The sequence below is a fragment of the Solanum tuberosum genome, unplaced genomic scaffold (assembly GCF_000226075.1).
Source record: "Solanum tuberosum cultivar DM 1-3 516 R44 unplaced genomic scaffold, SolTub_3.0 scf00129, whole genome shotgun sequence".
Taxonomy (NCBI): Eukaryota; Viridiplantae; Streptophyta; class Magnoliopsida; order Solanales; family Solanaceae; genus Solanum; species Solanum tuberosum.
Genome location: NW_006239057.1, coordinates 723,192 through 734,984, shown reverse-complemented (window position 1 = coordinate 734,984; position 11,793 = coordinate 723,192). Strand labels below are relative to the sequence as shown.

Sequence of the window (11,793 nt, the reverse complement as noted above, 5' to 3'; positions counted from 1 at the left end):
ACTTGTGGTGGTGAGAGTGGGGGTGGGGGTAGGGGTAGGGGTAGGGGTACTCTATTGGTATCAAAGCAAATGTTAATAATGGGCTCAGGCATCTTCAAAAACCAATATTCCTAAAATTAAATCATCTATTACCCAGTATTTGTTGCTGGTGGGAGGTGATACATATCGTGTGAAATTAGTTGAGGTGTGCGCAAGCTGGCCTGGATACTATAGTTATCAAAAAATAAATTAAAAAATGCAGATTACCACAAAGTTACATGGTACTTGTGCTGGTGAGAGGTAGTAGGAACTCGTGAAAATAATCGAAGTATGTGCAAGCTGACTCGAACACCATGTTTATTTAAAAAAGACACCTAGAGGTTCTTATTTTTGTTTTACTAGTAAATAGGAGCATTGATTTTTCATTAGGACCTTTTGAAGCTTGATAGTGTTACAATCATCAGCCTAGGAGATGTTAAAAATTTTACTTTCGAAGTTTTAGACTGTTTTTCCTTGAGCCAGGGGTCTATTGGAAACATCTTCTCTATCTCTGAGGTAGAGGTAAGGTCCGCGTCACTCTACCCTCCATAGACTCCACTTTGTGGGACTACACTGGGTATGTCGTTGTTGTATACTGTTTTTCTTTTTATCTCTTAAACCAGAGATGTAATCTCTCTTTTTTTTCTACTAGTCAGAATGAACTTTCTTGAGAAGATGGATTTATCTCTTTGGGATCCACCTGAAAATCAAGGTTTGATATTCTGTTGTTACCTTAATTGGATTTTCAATATCTTTTGGTAGTGAAAGTGTTGAAGTAGATGATTTCTTTAGTCTACACAGATGAAAGCAGTTATCCAAGTTGGGAGTATAACTTGTATTTCGATCCGAGGCTTGGTAAGTTCATAATATTCACATATATAGATCTTTTAGTGTCAATTTTGATCGACATACCTCATCTGTTTGAATTGATTCTATGTCATAGACGTGATCGAGGCAGATGCTTTAAACAAGAAATCATGTCTGCAAGTGTTGGAGATACAGGCAAACAAAGCTGATTCAGAAATTGGAGAACTTGAAGATGATAAACTTATGATCCAGAGACAACTTGCCTGTGAAGATAATATGGGTTTTGCTGCATTGAATAACCTGGAGAGCATGCTAAAGCCTTTAAAGAATGAGAATCAGCAGGTTTGCTTTTTGAAACTGTCACATGTTCTTATTTGTCGACTTTAGTCGCTACATGCTCTTTAGGTAATACCTATGTTGCTAGCTAGGACTCTTCAAAACTGTCGTTGAGTGTGTGACAGATCCTCCAAAAGTAGTGTATTTTTAGAGGATCCAACACGTGTGCGGCAATACTCTCATGTTTTTATTTGTTCACTTTAGTCGATACATGTTCTTTAGGTAACACCTATGTTTCTCAGACTCTTTAAAAATGTCACAGGGTGAGTGTCAAATTCTCCAAAAGTAGTGCACTTTTGGAAGGATTTGTCATAGGTGCGACAACATTTGTTGTGATGTATAGTAGATATTGAATCCGCCTGCCTTCTTTGTGTGTTCACTTTTGTATATTTAAATCTTTTTAGTGAAAATTCTGGCTCTGCCACTGCCAGAACCTCCTGATATACTATTTTGTCAACTTTTATTTTAAAAACAACAGCTTGCAGAACCTAAAATACTTGCATTGTTTAGAAGTTCTCAATTAAAGTTCAAGCACAAACTACTTAAAGATGATGTCTTTCGTTGTTTTTTTGCGATATTTGAATGAAAAACAACTAAAATGTTCTTTGATAGCTTGCAGGAACAACTCTAGCGGAGAGACATGCTGCACAACAAGCAACCAAAGAATATAGCAGCAAATCAACAGTGAATGGAGTGAAGGCTGTTCAGATTAATGATCCATCTGGAATGAAGGGACAAGAAGTGGTGCATGCTGGAACTGTTCGTACTATAGAAGGCACACGACTGCGTCTATTGAATTCTATAAGAGGTGACAGAAGCAATCCACAGAGAAAGTTAATGGGTGGAGGTGAATACTACGGTGACAACACTATCAGGGGAACGCAACAACATCTGGCTGGAGCCAAAAGAGCTGGTGGTTTTGCAGGCATTAGTGCAACTTCTCAGTTCCACTTTAGAAGGAGGAGCGAAACAAGTTTTTGTGTACCAGTCGTCCAAGAGAATAACAATCAGAGGAATGCTCAAAATATGTTGGTAAGATCACATGACAGAACAAGTCAAGCGCCTCGGAATGTTCATAATGTTGAAGTTGTTTTTCCCATGCGGATTACCCCAGCATCTTGTATGGCATGTATCGATAATATGTCACTGGTTCAACTCAAGGCCTTGGCTAATCAACTCAATATAGTTGGGGTGTCCAAAACTCGGAAGGCTGACCTGCAACAACTGCTTCGCTCTAAGCTGCAAGCTCAAGATTGGTCATGACAACAATCTCTCTATTCTTTTAATTTTCAGTCTTATATGAAGTAAACATAGGATGGTTTCCGAATTCTTTTGTGAAGGAGAACAAGAATCAATAGAGCACTATATGCTAAAGATAAAACGTAAACTATCAAATGAGCTGCAATAACTTCTTCTCTATATAGCTGCAGGCTAAAAGATTGGTCATGATAGCAATTGTCTATTCTTTTTATTGCAATTTATTATATGAAATATGCAGAGGATTGTTTACCAGTTTTTTTAGTACAGGAGAACAAAGTCAGAGCTCGTGCAAGCTAGATTTCAGTTCGTGTTGTTCCATTTTTGTAGCGAGGAACCCATTTTGGACACATGGGACTGAAGTAGCTGGACACGACCCTGGAATTCAGCAGGTCAACAAGGGGTGCAAACTTCACACACAGGGGTGTCTTGTATTGGTTCATGGAAGCACCTAAGCTAATGCAGTAGTCCATGAGATTGTCAAAAGTTCCGATTTCCACCACCCTGATTTCCAGAGGCCCGATGGATTTATCAGACGCACGACCCTTGCGATAGAAGGAGTTTAGAGATTCTTCAATTGTGAGGCAACAATCTTCAAAGACTGAAGGAGGAATTGGGTTAGATCCATTCACTCTCAGCTCCCAGAACAGGACATAGTGGCTTGGAATGGTGGCAATATCGACATAGCTGGTGTACTCGGTTACATGTGCATCAAAAGGAAACAGATTGCCTGCTGCATTTTGTAGCTCAACTTCATTAGTCTTGTCATCATCAATGCTCAAAACTACATTTTCCCGGCATAGGAAGTTGAATTGAGGCGCATTGTTCTTGTATCCAGCAACCCGAAGCACATCACTGACTCTATATCTATAGAGTCCTGAAATGGGCACAAGTTCAAGCTAAGCTCCAGTAAATGGAAAAAGCAAAAGAAAGTATGTCAATATATAGGGATATCTATTTGGCATTTGAATATTACCAGAATATGTGGTAACGACAAGCTCGTACTCCTGGCCAATCTTGACATCAGCCAAATCGACCAATTGTTGTTGCTCTTTCTTGGTAAGTGACTTGGGCATGGAGATAGAATTGATGACTCCATCGCTTACCTGATTTGGTAAGAACTCAAAATAGGCCATGGTGCGAATAAGGGTGTAAGCGACTTCACTAGGCTTACAAAAAGGGTTCAAGTTGATTCCGAAGGAGCATTCTGAGGCAATATACATGGTATTGACAAGAGGGAGGCTATTGCTGTAATAATCAAGGGTGGGTATATATTGTGCCATGGTTCCAGTCACAGTAGCATTCACATACGTGGCGTTGGGCCACAGTCTGGTAATGATCCCTTTCCATGAATCTCTGCTGCATTCAGCCTCGATAAAATCAGCTAACTTTGGATCAGGTTTGAGGATTTCCATCACTGCATCTCTCACTGAAGGATCAGTTATAGAGGCATCAACACTTCCTGTCCGGATATCTTTACAAAGCAGAGACCAGTGCTTCTCCAAGAACCTGATGGCACGGATGAAGGTAATCACGAAAAAGGAGCCAACATGGAGAACTTGCTGGTTTTGGCAGAGGCCACAGAGCATTTGGGAGTACATGCTTTGGTAAGAGTCTGGGCAGAGAATTGTTGCAGTTGGACTAGTGCGGTCATTTTGATGATGGTTGTAGTCGAAATAAGGACTCTTGATCATACTCGTTGAAAGAGCGCGAGCTGTTAATCCTCCCGGAGTCTTCTCTTCAGACTTTATGAACATGAGATACATTGCTATGCCATTTCCATAATTTGGAACTGCTTGTCTCATCACAGACATCTGAAGCTTCACAAGCTGAAATCTCCTCCCAAGCTCTCCCTCTGTGGTTGGTATCAATTTGCTCTCCCCTCCAGATGTTCCAGTACTGCATGCACATCCAAATATTTGTCGCACCATGAGGTCTCAGGTTCAATTTTCATAGAGGGGAAAAAAAACACAAGCTAAGTGGACGAAAGTTTTAGAATTTTCAAAAAAATGAGTGCACTGTTACAAAGAGGTGGATTAAGGATATAAAGTTGACGTATCGTTGCATTCATTACTACTACAACAATAACATACCCAGGGTAATCCCAAAAGTAGGGAGTCGAGAGGATAATGTGTATGCAACCTTATTCCTACCTTGTGAAGGTAGGGAGACTATTTCTGATAAACCCCCGACTTAAATAACACAGTAAAAGTCAATTGTGTAAAAAAAGAAAAAGAAGCAACAACAAATAATAAAACAACCGAAGCAAAGGAAATAACAGGTAGTAATACAATTGAAGAGTTTACACTTTACCATGTACGATAATGACTATGTAAACTGACTCGAACGCCAAAAAACGAACCTTGCAAGTAATTCAGAGATGGGTTGGGAGCAGAGGATTGGAGATTTATCACCATTGACAATACGATTGATATGGGGCTGAATATCTTGGTAAGTGATGACAGGTATGAGTTTCTTGAATGTGTCTCTATCAGTGTGACCATTGAGACCATGACCCTACAAGCAGAGGCGACAAAATTAGTCTATGAAAATATGATTCGTTAAGAATTGAACGGATTGGGTTAATTACTCTCTTCAAAGCTCATTTGAGCCTAACTTATTTCAACTCAAGTAACTTTTGGGCGGTTTATTAACATCAACCTACTAACTTTATCCCTACCTTGAAAAATAGAGATGTTGTTTGCAATAGATTTTCAGTTCAAGTAAAAGCATTACCAAGCGAATAGAAAAAAGACAACAATAGGAACAAAGATGCCGAGACGAAATACTAAAGAAAACATGACAAAGCATAAAAAAGAACAAAAAATGAACATAACTACAACAAAATAATACGATAGTCGAACCACAAGAAACATTAACTAGTAACAAAAATGGAATAACAAGAAAAGACATGAGTAACACTACGACTACTAGTGTGAAAGTATTTAGCCTGATTACTGACGCTGCTCATTTATTAACTTAACTTATTTTAATCTGTTCAAATTCAACTCAATCTGTGAATAACAAGAAATGACATGAACAATACTATGACTACTAGTATGAAAGGAGTTAGCCTGATTATTCACCTGTCTATTAATCTATTATTAACTTAACCTATTTTAATATGCTCAAATTCAATTCAACCCGCCCATTTAACACCCAATCTACCTGCAAGTACTCAACATGAGCATTTTGTGAGAGGATTTCAGCAAGAACATTTTTTTGGACCTCATCAACATTGCTCGTCACCTCTTCAATGAACTCAAGGTCCTTTTTGTAGTCACTTATGCTTTTTTTTCCATAATACTAAAGATGAATTATTTGAGAATTTGGTTGTAGACATGTGTCAAGTGGAGCTTTATATAGATGAAGTATTTGGTTTTTTATTACTTTACTACTAAATAGATAAAATAATATAACGTATCTTGCCCAACCTACAACATGGTTGTATATTGTAAAAAATTATTCGTACTTACCTTTTATATCAAGTTAGATGCATGTTCATATCAAGTTATTAATGATACTGAATATTCACAAGATCAAAACAAATCAAGCAACAAATTTGCACTCAATCAAAAAATTCCATAAAAATAGCAATCAAGTCAAGTTAGGCATTATAATAGTCGATGAAGTGGTTTAGAGTTATGAGGACAAAAAAGTACTATGTGATTCTTCCTATCTGTCCTTGCCTAGATCGACAAAATAATTTGATAATATTGCTGGTGGGACGATCATTAAAAAAATCAAATTAATAATAGTAACTAATTCTTATATATCAAATCACTTGATTTTAGGAATGATATGAAATTCGATCATATGCTTAAGTTTAGAGTAGCATATGATTAAAACTTTTAAAAAGTAGTTAGGTGTAAAACAATATTAAACACATCATTACTATAAAAGGATAATTTGACTAAATATTTTCATTAACTTATCCATTTTTTCCCCTCCTCGATAATAAGAGTACTCTACCAATATGCATGATTAAATTATTTAATTCAATTTAGAAAAATTAAAAACCAAACAAATCGGACTTGATCAATTCTCGTCTACTCCACTAGACTAAATCTTGAATTACAATCCATTGGAATTCCTTTTTTATTAGTTTGTTATATTGATATAACTGTCAAAAATATATCTGACGTATTTTTAAAAAAATTATCATCAATTATTTATCAAAATATATCTTGACTAGTATTTCATGATGCATGATATACAATCTCTTCTTTTTTGTTTAAAATGATCTAAAATGACGCTCCATGCAATTAGTTAAAGGGATTATCTGGATTTCATTTTTTTTAATAAGAAAAGAGTTTTGAAGAGATAATAGTTAAAAATACACACATGAAATATCAATTTTTCTGAGTTTTTAGTATGAATTATCATGTGTCTGCGTGTTGCTATTTAGATTATCACCAATTATTTATTAGAACACGTCTCGAAATTAATTAATGAGTCAGCTAACATGTAAACAATTTTTTATGAACAAACTAAGTTATTATGCACCTTTAAGTAGTTATATTCAAATACTTGATTTAGTCAAGTTTGAAAGATATTTTAATAACTAATTACAAGTGATAATTCAATTAAAACACATACAAACATATAATAATTCATACATGAAACTAAAAATAAAATAAAAAATCAAGTATGTTTTTGTTTATTATTTCTTAATTATATTATTTATTTCCTCTCTTACTCACCTAATCTTTTTGGCCTTGGAGCTAAAGTCAAAATACAAATATCCACCGCGTGTCCACTTAGGTGCGCTTCTGTCGTAGTCGAATTTATAGCTACGTCTATCAATTAGAAATATCTATTTACTTCTCTACCCCTCTACATGCATGCAATTACGACAATATCTTTTACGATACGAATTTCATATCTCAACTATTTATATTAAAGTATTTTTATTTAATAGCTGAGATATCAAACTCGCGAAAAAATCATGGTATATAAAAGGGAAGAATAGTATTGTTTTGTGCAGTCTTTGGATTTGCAAAATCCGCGGTAACTTAACGAAGAAGAGAAGTGGCAACCGCGTAAATAATACCCAATTCCAGGACCTTTCTACTAGTACAAATTTATATGATTTGTCTATTTATAAAACCACAGATTTTTTTATTTTTTTTTCTAATTTACAAAAAATTATCTTTTTCATTTTCTCTCTCTACCTTTCCAAAAATGTCCGGTTACCCGCACAATGTTCCCGGCTACGGTTACGGCCAGCCACCGTCATCTCAGCCGTATTCCTCCACCCCATACGGCGCCCCACCACCGTCTTCAGCCTCACCATACGGTGCTCCACCTCCGTCTTCATCATCACCCTACGGTGCTTCACCATCACCTTACGGTGCTCCACCACCGCATTCATCATCACCCTACGGTGCTCCACCTCCTCAATCTCACTCCCCTTACGCTCCCGTTCCGTCTACCTACGGCGCCGGAGCACCGCCTTACGGTGATCCGCATAAACCCCCAAAAGAGAATAAACCACAGTCTTCATCGCCTTACGGTGGGGCAGGAGCAGGGTACCCTGCCCCACCTCCTTCGGCTCCTTACGGTGATCCGAACAAACCACCGAAGGATAGCCACTCACAACCTTCTGCTCCTTATGGTGGATACCACGCGCCACCTCCTGCTGGGCCTTATGGAGCTAGTAGCCCTTTTGCATCTCTCGTGCCCTCTGCTTTTCCACCGGGAACCGATCCGAATGTTATAGCATGTTTCCAGCTCGCGGATCAGGATGGGAGTGGGTTAATTGATGATAAGGAGCTGCAGAAGGCGCTTTCTTCGTATAATCAGAGCTTCAGCTTGAGGACTGTTCATTTGCTTATGTATCTCTTTACCAATACCAACACTAGAAAAATCGGTAATAATCTTAATTCCAAATAATTGAGCTCAAAATTCACTTATGAAATGTTTCAATTTTTGCCATCTATAGTAGTAGAAAAGGATTGAATTGATGATGAATTTCGTGCTGAAAATGTTAGGTTGTGTACAATTATTAATAACTATATGCAGTATACAGTTGATTTGTGACTGAGGGTGGTTGAAAAAGGTCATTTGGAGTAATTATTTGTAATAAAGAAGTAATTTTGATTAAGACTTAAGGGGTTGCTGGTATGACGGATGAGGGATAACAGTTCTGTGATTATTTTATCCTGCATTTGCTTAGGAGTATTAGTTAGTTCCACGGATAAATATATGGCGGATAATTTTGTGTATCCCATACGTTATACCAAACAACCCCTTATAGTTGTATTGGTGGGTCATCCTTAAGTGTATGTTGGCCAGGATGATATGACCTAGAACAGGCCTATAAGGCTTTGGTATGGCCATTGAAATTCCTGTATGAATTGCTTTTTATGTCCTTGTCCAGGATTACGTGGAATCTATTGAGTTTGATGTTCCTTGAGTTGATGACTACCTGGCCATTTTACGTATTCTGAATTGGCCATGTAATGAACCAGTGTCATCAAGAGGGAGAAGTGTGAAAAGACCCTCTTGGTCCATTGATGGGGGAATGCAGGATGGGGTTTCCATATAAAGAAAGAAATAACATTTTTTCAGCATGGAGATCTTACACAAAGCAGATTGGACGTTCCTATTACTTATGGAAGTGGTGTTCTCAATTGAGCATTATCTTGCTTAATTTAACACTGTCTTGTACTATTAGTTCTCTTTGAAAGGAACAGAAGCAAGTCTGTGACAATATGGTGATAGTGGCCGAACTTCCATTTATACTTCTCTCTTATTTCCCCTCTCTTCCTTTCTCCTTTCCTTTTTGAATTTTTCTCTCATTAGAACACACGTTTAGCCATTAGGGTGGCAAAACATGACTGCCTACATAAAATGCAACTTCGTACATTGATTGTACTACTTAGAAATTTTAGTTTCAGCATCTGATAGTAAATGATTGTGTGCTAACATGTGCTCTAGAGTCTAGACTTCCTTTTTCCTCTACGTTTTTTCAAGAGGAAAGATGAATGCAGAACTATTCCCTTTTATTCTATATTTTTTATTCCAGATGTTATTGGTTTTTGAAGTTAATCAAGAGCATCATTTAATAATGTTGATCGAATTTGAGTTGGAGATATACCTTTATGAAGCTTTTTTCTTTGTTGAGCATATAGATCTTTCCCTTTTTCTTTTTTCTACCTGTTGACCTATTTTCTGCCCTGTAAGCAGGTCCCAAAGAATTCACTTCAGTGTTTTACAGTCTTCAAGAATGGAGGGTAAGTTAAAGAATCTTTTACGGTCACCTTTGCACTTCTTTGTGTTCTCCATTTTGCTTGGAATTTTTTTTTTCTTTCTATGGCAGTTGATTGGAACTTCCTGTGTAATGCAGGGAATTTTCGAGAGATTTGACAGGGATAGGAGTGGAAAAATTGATTCATCTGAATTGAGGGATGCATTACTTAGCCTGGGATATGCTGTATCACCTTCTATCCTGGATTTGCTGGTCTCCAAGTTTGACAAAACTGGTGGAAAGAATAGAGCCATTGAATATGATAACTTCATCGAGTATGTTTGTGCATCAATGCAAATCTTTCTTCGTATTGTTCTCATATCTTTATATCTTCTCTTTTGTTCTATGCTTTGCTAATTTGTTCCTTTTGTGCTTTCGTTTTCTTTGCTTGATGCAGGTGCTGCCTCACTGTTAAAGTAAGCTTACAGTATCTTCGTCTATTCTGGCATTCATATACCATTCTATTTGTTCAGATAGGTGCTTTTCTCACATACACTTTCATTTCTTTTGCAGGGGCTAACTGAGAAATTCAAGGAGAAGGATACTTCATATTCCGGCTCTGCTACGTTCACTTATGAGTCCTTCATGCTAACAGTATTGCCTTTCCTGATCGCTTAGAGACGAGGCATATGAATTTCACAATTACGGGTGGTCTTACTATGACTTACCAGCTTCGTTTTCGTTTGTTTTCAGGAGAGATGTTTGCTTCTGTTAGTTTTTGTAAACAGTTTTCAGGGTGAAGTTGAATGACTTACTTGTAGAAGTCTAGTGTGTTTTACATCAGTTAATGGGATATTATCAAAACTAAATCCTTTGTGTTTCTTTTGATGTGTTTACTATTCAATCATAATGTTGACGACTTAAAAGAGTCTATTTGGATAGACTTATTTTATTTATTTTTTTAAAAAAACAAATCTATTTTAAGGAACCCAAAAAGGCTAATTTATCTTTATTTTAAGGTTAAAGGGTTGTGCTTTATTTATGTGGAGTTTATTTGGTATTGAATTACAATATAAGACTTTTCAGAATAAGGTAGCCCTATGAATTAAAAACAACATAAAGCTGGAAGAACGACAAGAATGATAACACTATTAGACCTCTTATATTCTTATGAAGATAGATTTGAATGCATATTCATTCAATTGTTAAGATATTGTCTTCCAATTTGATTATGCATAGTGATTTACTAGGCCTGTCCGCGGAGTTGGAGTAAGGTCTGGTGTTATTTTTCTTTTTTGAGCTGTACTTTGCCACTTTGGTAATAAAATGTATTTAGTTACCAAAAAAATTAATTAATATAAGTTGTTTATTCTTTTTATTTTAGCATATGAATGTATGGAACTTATCTTTATTTTAAAACTACGCCTAGGAGTAGTATATAGAGTTAAAAAAATGATAATTGAATATTATAAAAACGAAAAAGGGTCATATTTGCCCTTGTACTTTTAGAAAAGGGTTATATTTGCCCTTCGTCATACTTTTTTGATATATTTACCCCTGTCATCCAACTTTAGGCACATATTTGCCCTTTGACCGTTAAATCTCATGTCTTTACTTTTATCATCCTACCTAACAAGCCTTTTATATAGGGAAACTTTCAAAAATAGCCCAATTACTCTCCATAGCTATAGTTTGATAATTACAATTCGTACCTACATGTTATAGGGAGGAGAGAGGAGGGAGAGAGGGGGAAAAGAGTTGGAGAAAGGTGAATTGTATATGTATATAGGTTAGATAATTGTATATTATTACATATGCATTTGTATATATGGCAAGCGAGATTGGGAGAGGGGGGAGAGAGGCGAGCGAGAGAGAGGGCAGGATAGTGTGAGAGAGGTGAATTGTATATGTATATAGGTTTAGATAATTGTATATTATACATATGCATTTGGTATATATGGCAAGCGAGATTGGGAGAGGGAGGAGAGAGGCGAGCGAGAGAGGGCAGAGAGTGTGAGAGAGGTGAATTGTATATGTATATATATATATGTTAGATAATTCTATATTATACATATGTATTTGTATATATGGCAAGCGAGATTGAGAGAGGGAGCAGAGAGGCGAGCGAGATTGGGAGAGGGAGGAGAGAGGCGAGCGAGAGAGGACAATAATTTGTATAATTC

At 36.7% G+C, this 11,793-nt stretch overlaps 3 protein-coding genes across 3 annotated transcripts; 2 read left to right on the top strand and 1 right to left on the bottom strand.

The window, feature by feature from the left end:
- The first annotated feature begins 662 nt into the window (after positions 1-662).
- On the top strand, positions 663-2,661 carry LOC102586833 (uncharacterized). Its single transcript, XM_006351338.2, has 4 exons — positions 663-730; positions 811-873; positions 962-1,167; positions 1,774-2,661. The coding sequence occupies exons 1-4, from the start codon at positions 676-678 to the stop codon at positions 2,422-2,424; spliced, it is 975 nt and encodes a 324-aa protein (XP_006351400.2). The 5' UTR covers positions 663-675; the 3' UTR covers positions 2,425-2,661.
- On the bottom strand, positions 2,654-5,861 carry LOC102586502 (indole-3-acetic acid-amido synthetase GH3.6-like). The gene is made up of 6 exons (XM_015310393.1): positions 5,857-5,861; positions 5,587-5,707; positions 4,781-4,935; positions 3,525-4,317; positions 3,395-3,473; positions 2,654-3,295 (listed from the first exon to the last, which is right to left on the bottom strand). Exons 1-6 carry the CDS (start codon positions 5,859-5,861, stop codon positions 2,715-2,717), a joined length of 1,734 nt encoding a protein of 577 aa, XP_015165879.1. The 3' UTR covers positions 2,654-2,714.
- Positions 5,862-7,543: 1,682 nt separating this feature from the next.
- On the top strand, positions 7,544-10,550 carry LOC102606439 (probable calcium-binding protein CML49). Its single transcript, XM_006351230.2, has 5 exons — positions 7,544-8,290; positions 9,610-9,656; positions 9,770-9,945; positions 10,068-10,086; positions 10,184-10,550. Exons 1-5 carry the CDS (start codon positions 7,603-7,605, stop codon positions 10,286-10,288), a joined length of 1,035 nt encoding a protein of 344 aa, XP_006351292.1. The 5' UTR covers positions 7,544-7,602; the 3' UTR covers positions 10,289-10,550.
- The last annotated feature ends 1,243 nt before the right edge of the window (positions 10,551-11,793 follow it).

Coding starts and splice junctions, on each gene's coding strand:
- LOC102586833 (XM_006351338.2), top strand. CDS start 676: ATGAACTTTCTTGAGAAGATGGATTTATCTCTTTGGGATCCACCTGAA. Junction 874..961: donor GTATTTCGATCCGAGGCTTG/GTAAGTTCATAA, acceptor TCTATGTCATAG/ACGTGATCGAGGCAGATGCT. Junction 1,168..1,773: donor TAAAGAATGAGAATCAGCAG/GTTTGCTTTTTG, acceptor GTTCTTTGATAG/CTTGCAGGAACAACTCTAGC.
- LOC102586502 (XM_015310393.1), bottom strand. Junction 3,474..3,524: donor TTGAGTTCTTACCAAATCAG/GTAAGCGATGGA, acceptor TCACTTACCAAG/AAAGAGCAACAACAATTGGT. Junction 3,296..3,394: donor TGTCGTTACCACATATTCTG/GTAATATTCAAA, acceptor TGCCCATTTCAG/GACTCTATAGATATAGAGTC.
- LOC102606439 (XM_006351230.2), top strand. CDS start 7,603: ATGTCCGGTTACCCGCACAATGTTCCCGGCTACGGTTACGGCCAGCCA. Junction 8,291..9,609: donor TACCAACACTAGAAAAATCG/GTAATAATCTTA, acceptor CCCTGTAAGCAG/GTCCCAAAGAATTCACTTCA. Junction 9,657..9,769: donor ACAGTCTTCAAGAATGGAGG/GTAAGTTAAAGA, acceptor TGTGTAATGCAG/GGAATTTTCGAGAGATTTGA.